Genomic DNA, 27,433 nt, shown 5'->3' with positions numbered 1-27,433 from the left:
AGTAACAAACCTCTATTCATTTTGAACATTGTTATTTTTTGCAAGGTTTGTTCCTTATAAATGGATTGTTTAATTCAAATGCAAGTAAAAAAACCTTGAACAGACCAGCTTGTGCTTAATCAGCTAGGAAACAGGTTGACTGCAGTAGTTCATGCAGGCAATTTGCATTTGGATTATGAAGGAGTAATTTAATATGTTTCATGATAATCATTAGCCAAAAAGTAAAAACTTTTCCAGAAACATATCAGATAAACTGTAAGAGGGATATAAACTACAATGTCTACACCAAATTGCTATTATTTATGTGCAGGGGTTTCCCCAGGATTTGGGGTAAGTGGAGTCCAAAATGTCAAAATGTAATTTGGTCACTGATTTACAGGGAGTCCAACCCAAGCAAGCAGCCAACTCATCATTTCCCAAAAATTTTGTAAGCCATACAGCCATTTTTGAAAATAAAGGCCGTCTTTTGAGGCCAATGGGTATCCAAATGATGGCTGGACAGCTCTCTAGGGAAAGCCTATACTCATTAACAACTGACAGTAAACTGTAACTGGATCATCAAGACAGTTACCTGCAGAAATACAGATGAAGTCTGGCAACTTAAAAAATCACTCTTCCTCATATTCATAAGCTGCCCATTCTCAGAAACCTCAAACATCTGCACTAACTAATCTTTGACAACTGGGAAAAATCATTCACTGACAAATTAGATTAATGAAACAAAACATGTAATTTAGCCATTAACAAAAAAACTAAAATCAGACACAATGAAACTGACAGGTTGGATTGTTCCAGTGTTATCTACATAGCAACAGATAGAGAAGGAGAGTTCTTACATACTCAGGCCTTATAAGCATATTAGGCATTTACTAACACTGCCCGCAGATCTTTTAACACTAACGCCCATATTAACCACATAACCCAAGATTAACCAACACACTGTGAAAGTATTTACCACTACCATAGCAATTCCAAGCACTAACATTAATCCGCTTATCAACCCATTCAGTATATTCTGTATGAGTCGAAGATTGTCGAGAATGCATTGCTGCCAGGTTAATACGCAGTATAGACAGTAAAAAATATTAATATATTAGATCTAACCACTTTATTGGGCCTTGGTGTAGATGTCAAAAATCCATTCTCTTTCGTCAAAGATGCAGAAAGAGCAGAAAACATCACTCTTTAACAACTAGGAATCTCCAAAAGCTCCAACATGCTGTTTCTCGTATCTTCCACCATATTGAAAATGGTCCAGGGTTGTTAAAAAGTACCGGGATGTAAACAAATGGAAACGTGTCTGGAGCTCGCCAAATTGGTAGTGCTAGGTATCAATATGGTGGTGGTTAATAGTGGCATTAGTGCTAAAGGTCAGTGGGTAGTGTTAGTAAACGGCAATTATCGTTTATGAGGCCTGATACCTACAAAATAATCAAAATACTAGCCATCAATCCAAATAACTGGTAACTACTGTTATTTTATCCCAAATGATTCAACACCAGGTGACAAGTTACCACATAATGTAATACTGCTATTTATTAGTGTCGTCTCCTGACAATAAACATGAAAACGGCCATCTACCTGTGGGCAGTATTAATTGCATTTTAACTTAAAACTAAAATGCCAAGAACATCTTGCCTATAGAGCATCTTATAAAATTGTAATTTGTTTTCAAATTGTCTTCTTGGTGAAATCAACCTAGCTTCTTGATGGTACCTAACAAAATTTGATTAAATTTTAGCATTATCACCATGTGATAATTCTATTGTTTTTCTTGATTCAGAGTATTACTAGTAGGAGTATATATATATGTGTGTTCAAAACAACAAATCCTTATCCAGACAACTTTTACTTAAAGGTACTGGGTATGGAACTGTTACCTGTTTTGTCTACCTTATTGTTTTGCACTTACATAACCTGGTAATAATAGTAAAAACTGAAAAAAATGCTTCATAAGGATACATTTCATTTTTATGTTATTAATTCTTTTACTACCGATTTGCTGTCAAGATGATCTAAAGCTTGGAATACAAATGTGGCACAGTAATAAATAATTAATAATTCTATAAAACATGCTTTTAACCCGAACCATTCCCAAAACTGCAATTTTCTACTAATTTTCTACCACAGAAAAAAATTATCACATACTTCATTTTCAAATGAACTACAGAATTTAGCCATTAAAATATATGTAAAAATGTAAAAATATATATACTACAGTATGTAAAAATATATATACCACACGTTGGTGAAATGCATGTGATATGCATAAGTGCAAAGCATGAGTGGATGTTACATACAAGTTGCTGACAAGTGTTCTATCTATGACTGATATTGAGAACAAAAGAACTAGAAAAGCTGTGAGATGCACCACATTTTGTTCTCAACATCTTGACTTTCAATTCTGAAGTAAGTCTGTGAACTATGGTCACATTCACAACCAAAGTTGATCTGTAGACTAACAGATCCACGGATCAAATATGGCCAGCCATCTTGAAGCTTGTCTCCTAGGGGATTATGCAACAAGCTTTCAAGTGATCAGCCACATTTAATGTACAGATATGTTTGTCCGTGGAATCAACTTATTCTGGATGTTTCCACTGTCATATACCCCCTCATTGGAACCTCAAAGTCCCAATAAAAAATGAACCTTTGTGATAGGCACAGTAAACTTCTATCAAACTTGCTGCTAAATGTCAGTGTCCAGAAAAGACACACCTATGGCAATTTGAAAACTAGAAAAGCACTCCGAGAGCGCAGACCTCTGCCAAGGCAGCGATTTTTGATTATTATTGATTATTGATTGATTATTGATCCAGATCACCAACAAAAACAAATCATCTCTTCCTTGGCCCACTTTGACAGTTCTTGAAAATTTCATCAAAATTGGTCCATAACTTTTTGAGTTATGTTGATGACAAACAGACAAACAGGGGTGAAAACATAACCTCCTTGGCAGAGGTAATGAGGTATGGCAATTTGAAAATGAAGAAGGCAAGACAAATTGAACATGAAGCAAAGACTACTGTCAATTTCTAATTCACATTCATTCTTTGGGTTGAGACGGGTTCCAAATATTTGTGATTTGTCAGCTTTTTTATCAGAAACTGAACAGTGAATGACGAGGGTAATTAATGATTTTCCCAGACAACAATCTTTCTTAAGTCCTATTCTTGGGAGAATTTACAGATATAGTTTCATTCCTGTGCCCACTGCCAAGGATTTCCTCTGGGTCCACATCAAAGATTTTAAGCTAAGATAAGGAAGATAGACTTAAAGGTCTCTTCAGATTAGATACAAGAATACTCCATCCATATCATCCTGACTCATTGTCACAGATCACAACTATTTTCGGTCACAATCGATAGTAATGATATTAGTAACCAAGTGTCTTGGCCTTAAATTCCTCAATGCTTAACTACTGCTTAATGATGCATATTTTTTTTTTTTTTTTAATTTTCTTTTTTTTGGTTTAATGAGTTTGCATGCTGTAATAAGTCTAGAATAGCACAGATAAGGTATTGGTATTCATGACTAAGTGTGCATTAGCTGTATTTACCATTACATGGTAATATTATTTTACACACTCAAAAGTACAAGCATACTCCCAGATAAAAATCACACAGAAGATGCAATATATTAAATAAGAATAAAATACAATTTAGAATTGAAGTGTTTATATTTGAACATTCTATGTTAGAAGTGTGTATCATTTGTGTGTTAAAAGAACTATTAAACCTCATTCTGCTCAATGTATGTTCCATCATGATAGCTAGGCCATTGTTCACTTATGTTACAACATGAGTGAATCTCTTACTACACTAGTTATGACAGAACTTTTGGTGTACACAATACACTCAAGGATCATTTCATTCTTTTTTCATAAATCAGACCTTTTTTGTAAATGAATAGTTTTTCCCTTTATTTACTTTAACTCATCTATGGATTTTTTTCATTATCTGAACACTTACACCTTGAATGTAGGGAATCATGTGGGACATAAGTGTGTGGCATCAAATCTATCACTCCTCTCTCCTATTCTAGCAACACACACTAATGACCAAGATGTACACTTGGGGAAAATTTACAACATATGAAGGCAATCTAAAACCCATCATTTTTACTACAGCATCAATGTTGTCCAAGGAGTACTTAAAGGGAGCACATCATCAATGCCTTTTCTATAAGAAGACCACAATAAACATGCTTATCTCACCACAAACAAAAAGATTTTAAGGATAATGTTGGGTGCATATTTGTGATCTAAAGCTAGTAAACTTACAATCAGAACATATTTAACATAAAAGTGTGAACTTGGCCTTATCGTTTTAAAAGTGATAAATCTTTTGCTTTAAAAATCCTTCTTCACTGAAAAACAATATGGATATTTTTCAATGAAGTATAATAAAAAAACTATAATGAGTCACAGGCAGTATATTCGTTAAAACATGAATATTTGCAGACAAACTCAAGATGATGTTCATTTACATACTTTGACTTGAGCCAAATATTTCATAAGATGAAACTAGAGGATAAAAGAGGCATAGCCACCCCATGGGTACATAACATCAACTAGTTTAAAAACATCATGATATAAAACTATACACAAAATTGTTAATTTGTAATAACTGGACAGCATATTAAAATTACCTGTAATTGATTCATTCATTTGTTTATCCATATATATATATATATATCCAAGCACAAGCAAACTGAAATTGATGGTCTTTTTAATTCACTGTCCAATTTGTCATCTGGCTGTAAATATCAAAAAAATTGCCCCAACAAAGGTGTCAGCAGCAATTTTGTGGGCTTATGCCATCACCACTGCCAATACCATACCAAGCATCTGAATGTGCAATGTTTACAAGTACACGAACACCATGTCTTAGTGCCCTTTACCTAAAATTGAGTGTTTCTTTTGCAACTAGAGTGATCACGGAGGTTTCAACAAGAACCTTCAGCTCTCATTACTTTTATTTGCAACAACTTTTATGTAACAAAAGCCTTTCAAATAGACCAACAAATGATTCTACTTCCTAAGTAAGGAGTTAATTAAATCACAACAAAAGCTGGCTTGCAATAAAACACTGTATTTGGCAAAACTTTATTAAATCATGTAAGCCATATAATCTTACTGACCACGGTTTCCCATTCAATAAGTGGTATTCAAATTGGCTTTTCCATTTAAAGCTTTTAGAAAATGCTTTGAAGAAAATTAACAACAGGACAATAGTAAAACGGTAGTCATTCAAATATTTTTTGTAAAAACTTCAGTAAAATAAAAGTCAAAATACATATCTGGCACAATTATCAAATGTAAGATGCATAGTACCATGTCATATGTTTGGTGAGCACTTGGAGAGGGAGTAAGTATCAGAAAAATTATCACAATACATAAATTGGCTTTAGATGCCAGTGGAGTGCAAATTTAAAGCTACATCATTGCAAAACATTGCAAAAGAACTAAGCCAGTAATATCCTAATCGATTTTTAAAAGGATCCTATCAATTTTAAAAGAGCAGAATTCATAATCGTTATGTTGATGGTGTTCATGCATCAGGTGGCTCTATCTTTAACAGCAAGAGAGCACCTGAACGCATGTGAGGTCCTTATTTATTTCTGAAGAGCAGAAACTTAAACTTCAGATACACATAACAAGAATTTTCTTTTTATGTACCATGCATTTGCTTAGATCAGCACGTCCTAGGTGGTAAAATGATGTAAAGCCAATTAATTGCATGGGTAGGCTTGGATAGAGCTTCATTCATTTATCCCTTCAGTTCAGACAAAATCAAATACAAAGATCTGCTTTATGCCTGCCACCATTTACCTGCCCCGTTTAGTTCAAACAGCGAGATTTATTGTACATCTTCACCTCCCTCTCCATCCCCGTTCATTTCTGGAAACATCCCAATCTTATTCTGACAAGTCTAGGGCCACCTTTTCACAGTAACAGGATTTAGAGAGAAACTCCTTGAAACAAAAATTTGAGAGCACAGCTGTTTCCTGAAGTTGCCAAAATCCGAACCCAAACAAAAAATAAGCACCTTATTACCCAACATTCAGTATGACTTTTCCCAATGTGTTACAGCTCTTAGTGTAAATGGTTACAAAATGCCACAAGGCAATGAAAATTCCTTGGAATTATGGCCTAAATTGGGTAACTACCTGTAGACTTCAGATGATTTGCAGAATGTGCAAGCCTCAAGTAGGCTACAGGTGAAAAATACACTTCAACTTGTCAGACTCGCCATGTGTATTTGATGAGTTATTAACTCTATTTTGCTTTTTGCAATGCAATTACAAACATATTTCATCTAGTTCACCAACATGAACTTCAATGAATTTGTAGTAAAACTTTAACTAAATGTTTATTAAGTTCATAATAAGATCCTACAATATTATTCTAACTGGCAGAACCTGACGTCAATATGTTAAGATTGATGTTTTGAATTTATGTTTTGTTAACAATAATATGAAATGTTCAATTCCCCATATTTTCAACACATTTGTGCTCTTCAAAATCTGTTATGAATCAGATTTTGCAAAGTTCCATGTCAAGTAGTGTCTTACTATATCCATGGCGTACTCAAATATAAAGAGTTTTTCAATAAAATGTTTTTAAATCTTTCACAGATTACATGCTACATTGAAAAACAAGACAAGGCAATCTTTCCTGTTTTCTTCAAAATATGTAGAGTATATCATATGGTAAGGTTTTCATCTTTTTCAAAAAATATTACTTTGAAATACCAAAGTTTATAGATTGAAAGAGTTACTACATCCTAACTAGCAATAAGATCTTAAAGCTATAGTGTACTTAGAAAATAAAATTATTTAATGCCAGCCTTAATCACATCCTACCCTACTGTGCCCAGTTTTATCTTGCTGTTATCAGCGTAAGCTATTTTTATGTGATTTTCTTAAAACAAATCACTTATGCCTTGTCTATAATGCTCATCACAAAAATGATAGATGTCCTGGCTGCACTATAAAGTTTTTTCTTTGAATCCCATCAATATATTATCATGTAACCTCACAGTGTAATGGGTGATTCAAGGTGGCGTAATAAGTGTGTACTCTCCAAGCAACTAGCAGGTTTCACATTTGTCTTTGAATACAACTGAAGAAGTTTAATAAATTGTGCTCTATTTTGCATGTATGTGATATTGGTAAACAATATTTTAATAAAAAAGTAATGTTGAATTATCAAACACTGGGATTTTTTTTTTCAAATGTCTGAGGGCAAAATGCAGCTTTTATAGATAAAGACAAAACATCAACATGGTCATCCCCAAAATGAATTCAAGCAATCAACGATAATTGGAGAAATAAAACAGATTGCAGCCCTTCTGGGAAATGTCCTATAATTAGTGACATTTCATTTGTAAATCTGATAGTGAAAATAACTCCTTCCCTTTAAAATGCAACGTTCTTTCAGTTAACTTCATAGATATATCCAGCTTATAAGGAGCGTCTCGAGGAGCACCACTTTCCTTCCCACACAACTGCCGAGTAGTGACACTCTCCTTTGTGACATTTCCAATACAAGTAAAAGCCATCATTTTGTATTCAATTATGCAATGTGTTTGTGATCCTTGGCATCGAACTGATTTCCAAATTACTCAAATATCCCTGATGGCCAAAGCATGAATTTGCTTTTTCGACCAATTAACAAAATTGGGGATTATCAGCGCAACAGTCCCAAGATTAATTAGTAGGAATTCACTGAGGTAAGGTCAAACAACTTCCATCCAATGGCATGAGAATTCCCACATCTCTTAGAAAAAGGGATCAATAATAGAAATTCTGATTACAATGGTGCTGATGGATAGTATTTAACAGAATTTACAAAATTATCAAACGAATAATTCTTCATTTAAAGTATACATATCTGCTCTAGATCCAGATTCTTTACTACAAGAATTATCTTCAGTTTCATTTTACAAACATGTTCATGATTTTATCATGTTATCAACCAAAAGATTTCCTCAAAACTTTGATAACCTATTTGCTGTCCAAGAAACCAGCAAAATCAGGTCCCTTTGTAATGCAACCCATCTAAATACATCACAGTAACTGAAGGTTGTTGAACTCATTTTACTTCAGAACTGGTCAAGTTGATAATGGAAAGGTGGGACAGAATCCATGCCTCAAGAAAATACTGGTGATAATAGAGAAAGGAAGCAATGAACCAGAAACTGATTATCATGCACCTTGACTTCAACTTGCCACAGTTTAAAGGATTGGACAACAAATGATGCATTTAGTTGATATCCAGTCGACAGGAGTCCTTAGGGAAGACAACAGAAGGCAAATTCATTAATCTTAAAGTGCCACGCCCTATATGTTGCACTGTTCACATACATTACCATGAAGACCAGCACAGCATTAAGTAAAGCAAATGTTTCTACCACACTTACAATGTGCCAATATTCATATGTGAGAATAAGTATTTTGGACAAGCAAAACACATAACGAAACTTCTAATATTCTGTTGGAATGGGCACAAAGCTTTAAAAAAAATTATTTTTCTCTTCCACTCCATAATGCTTTAGACATTCCATCTTTACCAACATATGGATGCATGGGAAGATGTTTATTTGCAATTGCCATGCCACATGTGTTATATATACTAGTAGGCAAATATTAGTAGAGCCATCTGTATAACTTTAAATATATATATATATATATATATATATATATATATATATCACAATACTAAATAAATGCAAAGGGTCAAACTTATTTCACTTCCTCTTGGTAACAATAAAAAACTAAGGGAACTGCCCAATTGTTGTTATATATATATATGTGTGTAACTTTTCCTATCTCCAGAATTAAGTCAAGGTACACATTCTTCAAAAGATATGAATTGTTCATACCGCTGATCAACCGTAGCACTTTAAGCACTTCAACCCTGCTGTGAAGAAGGATCTACGAGGTGCATCAGGAGAGTGAGGCGTTCAATCACCCCATTTTCACCACACAGGACTACACGAGATCGTATAATGAGAATCCATTTTTCAACAGGATGGGATACCAGTCTGACAGAGAGATAGTCACATGAATGTATAAACATATTAGACCATATGTGGCTTGAAAAGAATACTGACAGTTTTTTTTAACTTGAATACTAAATTTCCAGAACTATGTCCAAAAAAGGATGATTCTAGGACAATTCCATCCCCCCCTCCAACCAGGCAATTCCCCACCAGACAATCCCACACCCCTAAGACAACCACTCTATCCCAGAAAAGAAAATACACTGCATTTGAATTATTTATTTAATTATCTATTTGAGGCATTTATATACTTATCTTACTGAAAATAATATTTAAAAAATGAAATAACACAAAAGGACTGGTTATTAATTATAAGATTTAGGTCGTTCATTTAAGCCCTTAAACAGACCTGGTACATTACCTTAATTTTTTAGATGTAATAGATACAAATTTTCCAATTAAGCATGACATGTCATTTTTTAATCAAACAAATACTACCATTTTATCAATTTTGCTGAAAAGTGAAAAGATGTCATTTTATATGCATTTTATCTGATGTTAGATCGGAATAACTGGCTAAGTAAATAATAATTAGTTGTTTCCTTTTATTTGCAATGAATATCTTTAGTGCAACATCATACAAAGTGCTGTCTACCCTAAGTTAACTGCACATAACACTAGTGAGTTATATCTTCAACCTTTTCAAAAGAGCTATATTATAATCCTTAATTAGGATGTCTGAATTTTTTTAGAAAATTTCAAGATGTTGAAATACCAGTACAATGGTTCCAGAAGTATTTATTTCAATTTTCTCTTAAGAAACTTAATGGGAGCTCTTATAACTGTGTTTCACCAATGTTCAATAGTTATGTCTCAGGAAATACTTTCTGATAGCTAGCATCTCCAGAGGAACCATGCCTATTTGATTTAAAAAAAATTTAAAAAAAAACACTTTCTGATGATCCTCTGTGCAAGACATTACATCATGAGTTGACTGTCAGATCTTTGCAAGAACCTCTTTGGATATTTGCCAGAAGAAATTTCCAGAAAAACTTTGCCTGATGACATCAAAGTAAAAGGAACCCATTCCAGGGGGCAGACAATTGGTGATAATATTTGGGAAAATTCCCCAAAAGTGTTTGCAACAACAGGGTTATAATTTGTCAGGATTCACTTACCTTTGGTTCTGGGACTTTGGCCAGTTCGGCCAAACTGTGACACAGCTGAATGTGTTTAAACTGGAAGGGGTTGTTCCTTTTGTCTTCAAAGGAGCGCATTATCTTATCACTCATCCATTCAACCTGGAATAAAAAAATATCAAGTCGGTACATTGTTTAGATATATTTATGCTAATTTTCTATTTATTTCAAAAAGAAAACCCAGTTTGCCAATATATTTCACATTAAAAAAATCAGTATCTGTCAAAACATCATATTGGGATTTTTATCTCAAAGGTAATCTTATTTCATTTTATCCCATGTTGAGAAAGCCAAATGAAAACCCAGACTTTAAAGTTAGCGTGGGAGGTTCAACCACCTATTTACAAATTTTATCACGATTCTCTTTGGTAAAATCGATTTCTAATGTCCCTGCAGATTGGACTCTGTCTATCACGATCTCTAGTTGACATCTGGAATTGTTTTAAAAAAAGTGCAAGCTCTTCTAGGCACTGTGTATATTGTATGCCTAGAAACAATAATAAGACTATGGTTGAGGACCCTTTCTCTATTAAAAACAGTATACATGATGATAAAGATGAAATGAATTTTAATTGTTTGATTATTAATATAGTCTTAAATGCTATTGGAACTTATTTGTATACTCAGTCAAAAAAATTATTTTAAAATTTAATGAAATCAGATTTATTCACTGGTATAAAGTAAATTTATTAACCTTGTAATTAAAATTTTTTCTCTCTTACAACCTAAAAGCTAAACAAAATGCTATGGTATGATTCATAAAATCTCATTGACTGATACCACTGCAAAAAGGTTTTCAATCAAAGCTTAATTTGTTGATGTTTACCTAAGATGCTGTTTTATAAATTTGAGTAAAATGATAATTTGTACTCCTAATTTTTAAGTAGTTGTTGACAAATTAAAAAAATTAGCTGTGCTAACCTGTGCCTACCCTCTACCAAGGCTGCAGATTAATTGTGTGCATTTTTCAATGCAACCCTGTAACTTTAGGCCAGATGGAAGCAATTAACTCTACCTGCAATTGCTTTTGTATTCACATTGCAGTAAAAAAAGTGACTAAATACTAGTTTGTATATTATCATTTTCAACCAGAAAGTCTAGATTTGGCATGGGAATAACTGCAAAAATTGCACCACTCAAGTATTTTGTAAGAAATTCTCGCTGGACAAAATGGCAATCAACTTCCAATCATGAAACAAATGAAGTGTTTTTTTTTTTCTAATGCAGATATAGGACCTGGACTTACCAACAATTAGCAGGGCAATGTAGCATGGGCTAGTAAGGTACCTTTAGTTGGTTTAAGGGTGAGCTGATGGCTATTTCTATCTTATTGTGATTTTTATTGCATGTGGACCAAGTTTTTGTTTAACAAACTTCTGCCAGGTATATCAGGCAATTTTTACTGAATGTTTCCAAAAAAACACTTACATGATGTTGATCATTTTTCTTCTTTTTTTTTTTGCATTACGGTAGACTAGTGTGGTATTTTAAAGTCATTTTCTATGGTTCTTAGTTTCATTAACCATGCAAGGTGACAACAAACCAAGCAAATTTCACACAATCAGTGATAACTTTTAGTAAAATATCTATGAGCTTCACATTATAGTAAGTGCTAACATATCACAACAGATTCAAGATGTTTTTGCCATCTTTAGAAACATCCTCTATTGACAGGTAATAAGGTGAAGCACAAATGAATGTGAGAACATAAACATGAAGTGTCACTTGATTTCTTTAACCTTTTCTACAGAGGAGCATGACCCTCATGGGGACAGACAAGATCCCATTTCTGATTTCTGCATGAATGCAGAATTAATACTGCTCATACATGAAACCTCACAAGGACATAGAATAGATTTCTGAGGATGCATTGACTAAGCAATATTAATTACCCATATTTAAGTCAAAAAAGTCTCTTTATCAATAAAATGTGTCAAAATTAAGCTTTGGCTTTACAGATTAATATGGTTGAAATAAAGGCTACACCAAGCCGATGGCTACAATCCTGCATTTCAGAGAACATGGGAAACCGACCTCTGTACTCTAAACATGTCTGTCCCATTGAACTCAAAATATCATAGTAATATCTATTTACATTTTTTCATATTCAGTTCATTTGCTTAAAAGCATCTTTCGGAAAATTTCCAGTGCAATGTTAAAATACATATCTTCTGACATTTGAAATTTAGATTGGAGGAAATGAATATTGCTGAGTAGGGACATTTTTTGTTACTTATGAATATCCATCAGTCAATGTGGCATTGTGGTGGTTGAGAAAATATACCAGTGGTGAGTATGCCATGAAAGTATTTACTTATAGACCCATGCACACCTGTGGGATGCCATCAGTAAATAGCAAAGGCAAGGTGAAGAGGTATGTTATAGTGTTATATGCAGTGTCTGCATTACAATTATTGTGTAAGGTTGATTAAAATTGTTGAGAATTATATTTTTACTTTGTTGAAGTTTTATTCATTGCTATGTGTATACAGCACATTGTAGTTAACAGTATATCAATGTTAATGATTCAATGATACGTAATACATAATGTTAAGTTTCCATGCCTCTGATTATTTTGTCAGGTGAAACACACGTAAATTCTACACATTACCTCTAATAGTGCATACATAGCAATATTATCATTGTTACAAATTTTGAATCAAACATTGCTACACACATCTGCTGGTATTTGAGGTTCGTCAGTGCAAAGAAATCAGAAAAATTGTGATCATTGTGATCTTTTTTATCTAAGCTTAATGATATTTCAGTATAAAAGAGCTATTTGTCCACCAAGCAGAAAGCTAAGTGGACATAGATATAAAACCACTATCATTATCATAATTATTCCTGTCATTGTTGTTGTTGATGTTGTTGTTTAGTTTTCATCCTTTATTTGTAAAACTTGTATGGAGTGCAATATCTTCATTTATAGATTTAGTTTGAGTTTTAGTTTTTTTGAGTTTCATGTATTCTGCATCATGCTCATGTGTTACATGCATGAATAAACTGTAAATGTTTATCTGTTACTTAATAATGTGGAGGTCTTCATCGATAAACACACAAAAGTGTACATCTGTTTGTGATAATATATTATCTTTTTAAGGTTTTTCAACATTCACCAATAATGATTTCAGTAACAACAGGATGTTAATAACAAGGAACACTGATTCACAGAACAACACTGTCATTAAAATACTTATTTAAAAATAATAATAATAATAATAATAATAATAATTTTTGTTCCTTTAAACCATAACAGAAAAGAACACAACACCACTCCGTAATTGTGTCCCTACTTCAAGACAAACATTTTCATTCCCAAGTTCAAACAGACTGCTGATGTCTATACAATTTCACAGCAGGTAATCTGCAAAATCAAATCAACAGCTATGATCTTCATCAGTGCCCCAATGGTAATCTGCCCAATCACTACAAGTAACATTGATAAGATGTTCGCATGCAAGGAGAGACTGAAAGTTATCAGAACTGATTTTCCAATGACCTTTTGGCCAGAATAATGTGGTCCACAAAATTTCTGTGAAACATCCCTCTGAGAAATAGGACCTGATTTGATTAGGAGTGTCATGAATTTATTGAAATGGCTAAAGCCCCAGCCTTTTTTTGAACTTAACACACTAGTGTTATATAAAAGTTGACCTTGCTTGATCCTGTCAAACGCTAATTTAAATTTAAAAGTACTTCAATTAACAAGTTAATTCCAACAGGCAAACCTTCAAAGAATACTAATATTTCTAATGACTGAACTCATTAATATCACCAAACATTAATCTAATAATAAATCTCAACATTTGATTGGCTGTACCCACCCCCTCCCCCAATACCACCAGACTGGCCCCAATTTTAGACACCAAGGTGAATCACACACACACGTAGCCTGGTTTATCTTAAAGTGTGAAACATGCCACTTTCACCCACTGTTTGTATCAATCATCCCTGTAAAAGTGTGAAACAATTCTGTCTATAATGGTATGCAGTGAAAGCCTACACAAACAAAGCACTTTGTATCTTGATCAAATTTTTATTACTGGTTTCTATGTAAAACCTGCAATTCAAAGCAAGAGTTTTTTTCTCCATATATCATTTTCTTGACTTTTTTTCCTCTGCTTCTCAGGCCCTCCAAAAAACAGCTCTCTATCTCACTGTTCTATTTGCTTTCATACTGATCTATGCTTTTTCTTCAAATTTTTATCAGAACAAAATTTTCATCCACAATGTACACCATTTACATCAACGTAATCCAAACCTTCTATTGTCTTACACTTTGTGTCATTAAACTATCCATATTAAAGACAATATCATTATGCATCACCAAAATATTCTTTGTCAGAGATTTCAGTACCTTACATTTCACTCTCATACATTCCGTGAATGGGGTTCTTTGAATCAACACTAAATTTTGAATCCTATACCGTTCATAATTTAAATCTGACATACCACTAATCTGACCAAAAAGCAAGTAAGAATGAATAAATATTGGTTAAATAATTTGTAATGATTTCTGGTTCAATAAGTGGCAAACGTCTTTCATGTGATTTCAGAGAAACATGCTTTGACCACAAGTTAACTTAAGAATGACAGATATTCAAGTTATACTGATCTTGCTGTAACTTGCTTAATTTAATGTAAAATGTTCCAACTCCATTCTTCATACTTTTCAAAGATTAAAAATAATTGTACAAAAGACACATAATGTCTGCATCTTTAATCCACTTCTTGCTTTCCATATGTGTCTTCACTCCATGTGCAGTCTATACCGATTAAAACTGATGTGCAGAATATCAGTTTAAAGGAAGCAAAATTTGGCAAACAGTACAGGTTTTTCCAGATGCCTTTTCCTGCTACAAATAAATAATTGCAACTGTCAAATTTATCTGCTTTCTATACAAATAAAAAGATAAAAGATAAAGTTTTTGGAAAAGAAATGAGGTACACTATTTCCTACGTGGGAAGGAGAGATAATTGTCAATGATATCTAGTAATCTTTAAAAATTGGGATAACTCGAACAGAAATTGACAATCAGCATGCTTATCAATAATCTTTGTCGATAACAACAGAAAGTGAATGATAATTGTTTCCACAAGGACCACTTCATACCAAGCAGTCCATGATAAAAAAAACTGTGTTTACAAGCTACATTTATTTTTTCCCAACCACCAATTAAAACAACCTCCCTCTGCAAACTTATCAAAAATCTAAACCAATCAAAATGGCCACGGATCTGTAGAAGATAACATTGCATCCATGAATGCAAAGCCTGATAAGGTAATACATCACCCCATTTATAGAGAATGACTTCCAAGTGGAGTTTGTAGACAGAAAGTGAGAAATACCACAGCTCTGGGGACACCAGCCTTTGTCTATCCCTAACCGCATACAATTACAACCAATCAGACTAAGGGTAACACTTTAGAGAGAGAGTTTCAAGGCTGCATTTCCATGGGGCTCAAATACACCCTGCTATTTCAATATATTACACCATCCCTTTGATTGCTTGGTGAAGGATTTTTGGCTTACTCTAGTTGTCAAATGCAGGGAATAACCATTGGGTTGCAAAGTGTTCTCAACAGTTTTCCAATCCATCTCTTGGCCTCTATCACTTTTTATCTGTCATCTTGGGAGTTTGCAAGGTTTGTAAGGAACTGTTCAAAACACTCGCAAACTCATGACTGCCATGGTCGTGTAAAGGTTGCAACCTGGCATTTACGGGACATAAATGTCATTGGCAGCCTAATTGCAATCAAGCCAGTATGCACACATATTGTAAACTTAAGCCACATTGAGCCTACTGTGTTGATGGTAGAGACTACAATTAGCTGGATTGTTGAACATCTCTGTTCCTTGTGGAGTGTAGTCTATCCCTGATTATGATTTCTTACCACAGGGAACTTATCTAATCCCAGATTCATACACACACACACACCCCAAAAAGTTGGAAATCTGCCAATAGTCAGAAAAAACTCATCCCTGGGAGTAAAAAAAATTTAATGTACCATGTGTGCAAGAAACACATCATCATGCAATTGGAGAACACAAGAAACTTTAAAACGTGTGCTCACACCTACCGATGTATCCACAACAGATTTATTAGTGAAACTTTTTCAATTATACTCTCTCGTATAAACAGAATTCTTTGAAATCTGAATTCCCAAGCTATAAACTAAAACTTTGTTGCAGAACAGAAGCCTATATCATCAAAACCGCTTCTAATCTCCACCTTCTTAGGCCAGTGTGAATCCTCTCACAATAAATGGAAACCAAGTGAAATATTCTCGCAGGAACAATGGCTTTTGATATCAACGAAGAGGGTGGCAATTTATCACCAATTTATGCTTGTTGTATACTTGCTTTCCGGTTACTAGTTGGCTTAGGGGAATACAGTACAATGAACAGCAAAAGTGCACAACACATTTCACAAAAATGGAAAATGGCCTTATAGAGCATTGCCAAAAAATACAACTGCAGAAGATGTGTTTCAAATATAGATACATAACACTAGTGGTGCTATAATAATTTAAGAAACTAAAATAAAGTAATACAAAGATTATAAAATGTAAACAATAAAATTTGAAATGTTATATTAGTGAGGTATTTGCCATTTGGGGGGGGGGGGGCTGTTAAAGTGGAAATTAGCTGCCATGGGGACAGGTGAAACATGTCAGCAGTAAGCCTGACGGGGCAGGTGACCAGAAAAATACATGTTGAGCCCTGAAGTGTAGTAATCACCAAAAATTAAGGTGTAAATTCATTAATAGATATGTCAACTCATTTTAGTAATGTTATGTAGTTGCTTGCTAGATTTTATGTAAATAAAGATATTTCTTAGCTTAGATCACTGCTTAATTATTTTCGGGTTAAAAAAAGAATGCAAATATTTGGAAAAAATTCTTTTAAAAGCAATGGCTGTTTTTCACAATAAACATGGGAATTGCCAACCTTTACAATGCAGTGCAATTATTCGGTACAGTACAATAATTAATTTCGGATTATTTTTCCAGTCAGTACAATTATTCAGACAGTACAATTGTTTATTTTCTAAGATTTTTCCACACAGTACAATTACTTAGAATTTCACAGTAGTAACATCAAGCCTTTAATCAGTGTTTTTCATCATATAAAAATAATGAAGTATAATAAATTGTCACTAAATGATTCACAGCACACATTTTTTAAAAATGGCCCACTTTTTTAGACCAAGTGGGCCAAAATAGCCCAACCAGATTTTGACCCAGGAAGATCCCTGTAGCATATCAGTACAGGAATGATGTATGTCCATTAAGTACTTATGATTACAACTGTATAAGTTTCTATGATTATGATCTGTATCACTGACCACAATGAGTAATTTCTGTAAATTTCTTGGAAGGAAGAATGTGATTTCCGTGAAATAGGAATAACATACAATTAAAGGGAAGAAACTATCCATGTGAGTATCCATATTTAATGTGAATCTATTACCATCAATATTTTACTTATCACGCCAAATTCAGTTTGACACAAATTGAATTGCACTCATTTTACATAAACTAAACATAAAATGCACTTAGAATAAATGGAAACTCGATCTGATCTAAGTGTTTTGAACTCATTAACTTCAAACAAAAAATCGACCACTGAATTCTGCTTCAAAAAGACAGACGATGGCCTTTTTGTTTATCACATATTAGACATACTGTCATTAAAAATGATATACAGACATTTTCATAAATATTTAAGGTAAATTAACAGAAGATTTAGATAAAGTTCCAATATAAAATATCTGAATGTCTTTACATGACATCTTAAATGGATTCTGCTCCATCAAAGGGAAATAAGACTCTTCATGCTCATAACATCAAATGTGAAATTATGATAACCTTGATGTCTAAACATACCACAAAAATGGAAATCATTTATTCATCCCTGAAAATTGAACGTAAAAATCCAGCATCATTCAATAGGCAATATCAGTAGGATAATCTCTTTTTTTAAAAATTCAGCGTTGGCAATTAGGTACCATTTAGGACTCCTCTAATTATCAATATGTTACAATTACTTTGAACATTACCTCACTAATTAGAAAAAAATATGTTTCACAACAAAGGATGACATCAACTCAAAAAAGAATGTGTCTTATGACAGTGCACCAAAATGGCAACTTATGAATGTTTATGAACAATATATATGTTAATTTGATCTGCATGTTCTCAATCTGCATCTTTCACTGTTAAAAAAACAATTAACAGCAAACTGATTGATTTTCAAATGTTAACCATCATTTTAGTAAAGTATTCACACTCATCATTTTAGTAAAGTATTCACACTCATCATTTTCAAAAACATTGTGAACCTTTCAGAAACTGGTGCACTTTTCCTTTGATATAGCAAATGACACAAACAACAAGTTGTGCACAGTTATATTATCTATTGAAAACTTCCTCAAATGATTAGTTTAGGATCATTTTGACTTGATCAAACAGAACAGTAAATGAATGGGTACTATAGGTGAATGTCCTCATGACTGATCAATATTTCCTTTTTGACTTTGCCGTTCACCCTATCCATGAAAAATCTATTTCTAAATCACTAGTTACAAAAAAAAGCCGATTTCCCCTTTTTTCATACAAACAGGAATGTAACAACTGATCTTCTTCAGTCTCTCAAAAAACACAAGAGACCAAACGCATGGATAAAGAAACATTATTACAATGTTTGAATTTCCTGTACATGACATGTACCTTCCTTCCTCTGAATAGCAGAAATTAAATTTGTGATAAAGGAATGTGTTCAAAATGGGTCTAGTGCAATACATATCTTTCAAGCCTGAGTTTTGTGGTAAAAAAATGAGTTAATGATAAAATAAGAGTTTTGTGGTTTGAAAACCTACATCTTGTGGCAAGAATAAACAATAACAGAGGGATCACATGGGGGGTTGCAATAAAGTCAAATATATTTTCATTAGAAACAATATTTTTTAAAAATTAGTTGACTCTACACATTTTTCATCAGGACCTGAATTTCAACCCTGCAAATGACTAAAGTAAGTTTGATGCAAGTTTGACTGTAGTAAGCTCAACACAAAGCCATAGATGCATTTTGAGATTTAACAATAAAAGTACACAGTTTTAGGTCTTGCAACAATGCCAAATGCATGTGAAAGTTATTGTGTTTGTGAATAAAATGACTGCAAATCTCAAAAAAAATGTTCAGTTGCATTTTTAATCTCATGAACTTTAATTTTAACTCCTACATGAACAAATACTTCATTAATGTGCATGCAGGCACATAATGCCCCAATTTAATTCACTGAAAACTTCCTAAATCTTTTCAGTAGGTGTAAATAAACTGGATTAGTATTTACCAACAATTCTACAAGTCAACTCAAGTGTCAGAGCTGCTTCCTACTATAAAACAAACCATCTATATCAAATTGAGTCTCATTTAAACAATGCATGATGAGACAGACTAATAAGAGATTGTCCCATCTTTACCATTCTTGACATTTGAGACTTATTCCTAAATGCTATATATTCAGTCACATCGCATAGCAAGTTTGTGTTCATTTTTTCTGCAGACATCTTTCACAGTTCAGGCATGTCTTTTGACTTTAGAATGAATAAAACATCACGGATTTCACATTTCACTTTGATCTAAAAACCACTACTTTATTCAAATTACTAAAAAATACAACATGAGCTTCCACAGTGAAAAAAAATTAAAACCACATGTAATGGATAATACACATGCTTAAGTGGCTATAAATTGAAGAGGTGCCTTTTAAAAAATAATTAAATTTGAAAACTAGGAAACAGATGGCAAGCTTTACATGGGGAAGATAAATTTCTAGGTGCTAAGAGAACTGATTTCTACTAGGGTGTGCTCAAATACAACCAGGCAGTCTCATCAAGAGTAAAATAACAATTAGAAAAAAAAAACAAGACTGACCTCTAAATGAAAGGATGCAAGTGCTTACTATTCCCAAAGCATATCTAAACAATGACCTTAGGTGACAACAACAAAATGCATAATTATCTATCAGCCAAGGTTCAATGAATTAGTATAAGGTATGAAACATACAAGCTTCTTGAATAACATAAGAGATATTCTTGGGATGGACAGATGTTGAGCAAACTTGTGTCATTTTCTTCATACGTTGTTAAATGAAATTAATTCTCTATTAATTAATTAATTTTCAATTTTCACACATATGCATTCACCGTCTCATTATCAACGCAATTACAACACCCAACATATTACGTACATCGATGACAAATTCTTATGAACATTTTAACCTTGGACCTGCTCTTTTTTTTAAATTCTGTTACTATTTTTGTTATTAATTTATTTTGCTATTTTTTCTTATGAAGAGCCAAGAGAAGGGTATCTTATTCCTGTGCTTAATAATGCATACACTACAGGCTTTAGGTGAAAATTTGTTTCAAGATACCTTTTGCACTCGTACATTATAAATTGTCAATGATGACAACATATCAACTGCTCTCCATAAATAATATCTAATTAAAATATTTTACAACTGATATGCGCAGATATTGAACTGATAATATTGCTCTGACTGCCAGCATTCACTGCCAAGAGAGCACAGTAATCAGCAAATACTGGCTGAATAAGTGATGGTGATGATCATGATGACTGACACTGGACAATGAGTTAATGGATAGCGAACCCAATCTATAGTGATTAGAAAGATCAAGAAAATATGAATATCAGTTGAGTATAAAGCTACCCATGCTTTGCAATATATCCTTGATATTATTTCCCAAAAAATAATAAGATAAATATGTCTGACTCTACAATTAAATGTGTGAGGTAATAGTATTTACCTACAGCTGAAACTCTGGTTTGAGTACACAACAATTACACATAAAACAAACACAGAAAACGCGATAACACAGCAATCAGCATTTGGCAAAAATCCAACTTGGTAAGCTGTAATAAAAACGCATTATAAAATGTGATGAGGTCAGATGATTTTCACAGCCTCTCCAGACACTCCAGTTAAAATGATCTCATTTCGTGTATCTTGTTCATGGATCATTTATCACTTTGTTGTGACTTTTGTGAATTTCTAGAACTCTCCTGCTCAGTCATCTGTCGCAGATGTTCCAGTTATTGTCATTAGGGACTAATGCTTCATCTTATTGTCATATTACATGTGAAGTAGTTTCTATCAATTCTACAATCTGATGACCTCAAATCCATCACAAAGCTATTAACATCTCCAAGTTCTTAATGCTTTAATGAACAGATAGGTCTCCCCGTGAACTGACTCACTTTTAGAATAAACGTTGTCTTACAACTGTCTGCAACTTCCTACCAAATGACAACAAACATTTTTGGTCGAAGAATTCTCCAAAGTTATTGATTCCTAGTTCAAATCCTTACATTACAAATCTCCCCTCGGTTTAAGGGCCATGCAAAATAGTGAAAGTGTGACATGATGTAAAACTTTTTAAAAAGCTTTGCAAAAACAGTAAATTTGTACAAATTAGCAAATGGAATTAATGTTAATGCAAATAAAAAAGAATTACATCATAAGTTTTTCACATCATAAACAGACCAGAACCTGCCATATCAAGTTTAATTAATCAATTTCCAATGTAAAATACAATCAACTTAAACTTTCAATGGCCTGCTCAATAAAACAAGTTTTTAAATGGGGCAATATTCATGAGAACTTCATTATATTAACATTCTTAAAGAAGTAACATATAATTATACAAATCTATTTAGCATACAGAAACAAAAAAACATGTTAACCTTGCATAAGTGACATTTTAGTTTTTTTCGACAAAACTTGTATTTAGTTGTATCAAAAAAATGGCCAACCTTCTATTTCAGACCTGCACATGAGTACCTTTGCTACACTGCTGCCATCTATTGTATTCAGTCATAACAATCAATCATATTTTTAATAGGCAAAACTCCTTGCCATGTAGACAGAATTTTACATAGCATTTTAAAAAGAAAAACTAAATAAACAAAAGGGAAAATCAATAGCCCAGGATCTCAAAATTATGGTAATATTGAATCACTTTTCCTCTGGTTCAAACAGGTTTTACCCAAAAATGCCTAGTGTCATTTGTCAGAGGACAACATCATCATCATCATCGTCTTCTCTTCAACACAATTACAAAAGAAGTGACAACAAAATTGTAAGCCAAGGCAGTATTATGGATAGACCAAAACTACTCAGATGCTTTGCAAGCATTCCTTCATGTTAACTTGAACTCACCTGTGACTTGGCAAATTCCACCACATTGTAGCTAACATTGTTGAGCAATGCCAAAGAGTAGGCAGTGAGGCCAGATTCTTGTGTCCTCCACATCTGGTCCTAAAAAGTGACCCATATTTAACTGTTTACATATTGTAGGTAAATGGCATATTAATGAGGCTACTAATACCTTGAACCACTTTAAGTTAATTTTTTTATATTTAAAAAAAGGAGAAAAAAATGATAAGATGATAATATGTAGAAAAATATATTAATGTGTAACTAAAAGATAATGATTAGGCAAATTCACATGGAAACAAACACCAAAGAGGTCATGTTGTTTTTTTTCTACTGTTGATATCCTCCAAAGGTTTAACCTCCATACCAATAACAAAGCAAGTTCCAAAACCCTGCCAGCTGTGTCTAAGCATATCAGAACATTGCCACTCCCTCTCATGGTCTGCAAAATGGTGGCTGCAAAAATACACATTAAGCTCTCTTTAAAGGTACATTTGATCAGAGCATCAGTGGAGCATGGATACCCAGTAAAACATATATACCACTTCTACTAATTTCTTATACAGCTCAAATAAAGTTGACATACCAAGGGAAAAACCAAATTAATCACTTAATCAGCCATAAAAGAGCTTTAAAATGCACCTTCTTCAATTTATTAGTTGTAAATGTGACCTACATATCTGACATACTAATGTGTCCCATTTATATACAGCACAGAATGCAGGCAGAAAAATCCATTCGAATATCATTTTTCAGGTAATATAAACCAATGTCTTTTGGTACTTCTCTGAGTAATACTATTTGAAACTGTATGATGGCATTTGGTCAGCTTTTGTGGCAAAAAAATTGACTTCAAAAGATTGTTAAACAAATACTAATCTGAATATACTGAATTTTAGTTTTAGGGAATGAAAATGTGCTTGTATATTGCCTTTTTTTACAAACAATTTGTAGAAACATGAGTATGTTTTAAAAACACATAACTGACGTCACTTATCCTAGGAGTTAGATTTTTTGTCATTTTTTTTCAAATCCCTAAAGAAGGACAATGGGTTGAAAGATTGGATAAGATATTACTTCTTTTTAGTATATCTTCACAGATGCAAGTGGCATTATTATGATAACTTATTTATTTCTTAAAGATCTATACAGTGATTTGATATGAATCTCCATAGAAATATGAGCAACACAAACAATTAAAACTGCTATGGTACCCCAAACTGAACTCCCCAAACTGCTTCATATTTTTGTAATAAACAACTCACTCATCAGCTGTTCATCTCGTGCCCTCCGCCTTGCCTGCATATAGTTGGCATTCAATGCATCTGTGATGAGTAAATGAGGTCTGCTAAATGTATCCAGGACACAGCCATTTAAGTGCCTATACGGCAAAATATCACATAACATAATTTTATTAGTATCACAGTTGTTTGAGATTCTGCAAATACTTAAATCCTTGGCATAGCTGGCCTTCATTTTCCAATTGTAATTCATACCATTTTTGTCTTTCCTTTTTCTATATCACATTAATTATATATGCCAGTTGAAAGTATTCTTGAAATTGGCATTGAGAACTGAAAGGACAAAGAATCAAATGCAAATGTAACAATATATTTAAAATATGAACCTTTCTTTCTTGTGATTATAGTCTACAGCATAAATGATTTCTTCCTCGCCATCTTTGACTATCTTCCATATAGTGCCACCAATCATATGTCCAGCTGCTAATGGAGTGATCTGTAAGCCATGGCCTTTGCCTAAAATTGGGAACAACACCATAATTTAATATTTCAACCTGAATGATTCAATGTTTGGATATGAAATACAAAAGGGAATAATAAGTAGAAGTTAACTTTCAGGAAATACGCTTGTTCAAAACACTTGTTTAAATTTGTTTTTAACATCCAGCACACAGCGCAAAACTGATTGTTGTTTATAAATACTTCTAACAATGTGTCTTTATGATTGCATTATGTATTAAAAGCTGTGACATGCTGACTTCATTACAGTTCAGTTTTCCTTTAAAGAAACAACTGAAATCTTCAGCTAAATAATTTTGGAAACACTGATAAACTGGCAAAAAGTAAGATATTTCATACTTTCTTAGCTATATCAAATAAAATTAATGTTTACCTTTGTCAAAAATTCTATATGATACCATGAGTTTTGTACATATTTCTTATGAATACTAACCCTTTAAACTCACAGACTGTGAGTACTTCAGTTGTATAATCTTATCAAAAGCAGCATCAACATCATCTAAAGTGAATAAGTTGAAATCTTCCGTGTTGTGGTGAGACTGAAAGAAATAAGTATCAAAATTTTCACAAACTTGTTAAAATATCAAACATACATTAAGACATATATAGTATTAGTTTACATTTTTACAATAATGAAAAACTAAACAGCGTTGATGGACAGCCAAAAAAGAAATTACAATGTGAAAAGAAATAAGAATTAACCAACTCCCAAGGAACAACCCAACCCCAAGCTGCACTAAAATTCCAAAGTTCCCATACACATCCCAAATTATAGGTCTTTCAATCAACAAAGTTTCAATTCCTCTCTCTAATGGTCAAAGAGGAGAAAGCAGAAATTGCAATGTGAAAATGACTTAGAATCACCCCCCCCCCCCCCCCCCCCCCAGGACAACCAAATTCCTAAGTGCCCATGCACATCCCAATAACAGGTCTATCGATCCCAAAAGTTTGATTTCCTCACTCTAATGGTTTAGACAGTAGGAGAAATAACAATGTGAAAAAGATGAAGAATAAACCACCCCCCTGGCACAGCCCAATCTCTTGTTGCACTAAAATTAAAAAAACAGTAATTCAAAAAAACACATTTATTTAATATGACAGTAGCAAATATATTTTAAACTATTATATATTGGATTTCTTATTACCTGATATAGGTCATACATGAACATTTGTCCCATCTTATATACTGGAATGGTAGCATAGATAGGGCAATTCATGCCGCATTTCCCCACAAGATAGGGCAGCGCCCCTAAGTGGAATGCATCAGGATGTGACAGCAATACTGCATCAATTTGGCCAAGATGCCTAAGATAAAAACATTAATAAATGCATCTATATTAGCACTGCCAATTAAAAATAAAGTTCAAGTCCCCCTATTACACAAATTGATGTACTAAGAGTCCAAATTCATTATTCACAGGGTCAATCCACAGTATTTTACGCTCTACAAATTTATTTCAAGAGAGGTAATAGCTGGTGAAATTCATAACTACTTACCTGCTCTTATTTATTCTAGAAATGAACAGTTAAACAAAATGGTAATGAGAAGATACTATGGGAAGAAATGGTACTGGTAGAATATCCCTATCTGCTTAATGAAATAATTAGCAGTGCATCTAGTTTTAAAAAAGTTTATCTTATTTAAAAATGCTATTCTTTCTAAGATGCTAAAAAAATTCTGCAGAAAAGCTAAGCTTTCACACTGAATGTAAACAAAAACTGAAGTTATAATGTGTTTTACAATCATTTTAGCAGGACATGTCAAGTTTCAAATCATTTCTCTTACTTTCTGACTTCATTAATGTGATCCATGGCTAGGTTTTCTCCCCAACCACAGTCCAACAGAAATCTGAAGTCATCGAGCTGAAGTAGATAACATGGTGGAGACTCATCATAGGCTCCAGAAAACACCTGGAGCTTGATGATAGATGTCATAATGGCCGGAGTTTCTCAGTATCTGGAAAAGTGTATACATGTTCTTTGATTAAGATTTGCTAGAAAATGGAATTAGTTTAACTCTTCATCAGGTTACTGACTGAAGCACACCTTCTTTAACATTCTCACTGGACATAATCTATGCTAACAACTGAGACCAACAAGTACAGTTCACAAAAATAAACTACCTTTGGCTAGTTCTAAGCATTTTACTTACACTTTATCTACATATGCAACACAATGCTACTGTTATGCCTATTTTTTACTACATTGGAAACAGCATCACATACTTTAGCATACATTTAGATACAGTGATAAAAAGATACAGTGATTGATCATTTTAAACAGACACCTGACACTGAAAGATCTTTACAAATTTGTTCCATCTTCTAGCATAATAGCTAGAATATATATAGGTATATCAGAATGCTTTAGAGGTGCCACAGTCAATCATGTCCTGCAGCAGCACTGGCCCGCTTGTGACCAGCGACAACTGAGGCACCTCAGTTAACAACCTATACAAAAATCTTCTACACCTCAATTTTAATACCTTGAGAAAGTGTAGAACATTTGTGATATCATGCAACAAACCCCATGAAAATTGATCAAGGTGAAGTGTATTTTTAAGTTGGCACAAAACCACTCAGTGGTCACAGCTTTCTAGCTAAAATGGGAGGGCACATTTGCCCCAATATCGCTATCTAAGAAATGTGATATTTCCTTTAATTTTTGAGATAATATCAAAATTCCAAAAGTATAACATTGTGGATAAAAAGAAATTTCAGAAGATATACCTTGTGTTTATTTCTGGCACATTCTATTTTTATTATTTTTTTTCTGATATACCTAATATATAAAAAAAAATTACATCTAGAGACAAAAATTGCGATTATTAGTATGCTAAGACGGCTAAACTTTATGGTATATAAAGCCTAAAGCAGGACATAAGACAAGCTCGAAACGTTGTATGTTGGGGTGAAAACTGTTAACAATGTATTGGTTAGCTTTAAAACAACAGCCATAGGTAATCCCAACCGGCTTAAATAAAGAACTAGGTGTTTTAAGATGCCAGGGGTATAAATACTATAATATTACAGTTTCCAATATCACCAAAATCTAAAACAAGCAAATTACATAGCTGCTCACCTTTTCAATAACAATATTCCTATGTAAATGTCATTCACAAGGTTCAGATTCATAAAACCGCGAGTCGCAAGGGCGCCGCCATTTTTGTTGTTGATTACACTCCGTGCGCAACCTATTGAACACTTCCGTTACCGTGA

At 33.3% G+C, this 27,433-nt stretch overlaps 1 protein-coding gene across 1 annotated transcript in view; it reads right to left on the bottom strand.

Moving 5' to 3' along the window:
• The window catches only part of LOC106154849 (cleavage and polyadenylation specificity factor subunit 2), a 103,283-nt gene extending 75,851 nt beyond the window's left edge, over nucleotides 1–27,432 (bottom strand). Inside the window, exons 1-9 of the mRNA XM_013529363.3 lie at nucleotides 27,297–27,432; nucleotides 26,002–26,172; nucleotides 25,361–25,520; nucleotides 24,649–24,754; nucleotides 24,083–24,212; nucleotides 23,721–23,836; nucleotides 22,823–22,911; nucleotides 22,459–22,557; nucleotides 10,187–10,309 (exon numbers count right to left, since the gene is read on the bottom strand). Coding sequence (XP_013384817.2) covers nucleotides 10,187–10,309; nucleotides 22,459–22,557; nucleotides 22,823–22,911; nucleotides 23,721–23,836; nucleotides 24,083–24,212; nucleotides 24,649–24,754; nucleotides 25,361–25,520; nucleotides 26,002–26,150 — 972 coding nt within the window. The 5' untranslated portion in view covers nucleotides 26,151–26,172; nucleotides 27,297–27,432. The remainder of the gene's footprint in view (nucleotides 1–10,186; nucleotides 10,310–22,458; nucleotides 22,558–22,822; nucleotides 22,912–23,720; nucleotides 23,837–24,082; nucleotides 24,213–24,648; nucleotides 24,755–25,360; nucleotides 25,521–26,001; nucleotides 26,173–27,296) is intronic.
• Between the last annotated feature and the right edge of the window lies 1 nt (nucleotide 27,433).

Source organism: Lingula anatina, chromosome 2 (assembly GCF_051362555.1).
Source record: "Lingula anatina isolate TDL-2025a chromosome 2, LinAna3.0, whole genome shotgun sequence".
NCBI classification, from domain to species: Eukaryota; Metazoa; Brachiopoda; class Lingulata; order Lingulida; family Lingulidae; genus Lingula; species Lingula anatina.
Note: the sequence above shows the minus strand (reverse complement) of the source record. Positions and strands in the feature narration are given on the sequence as shown.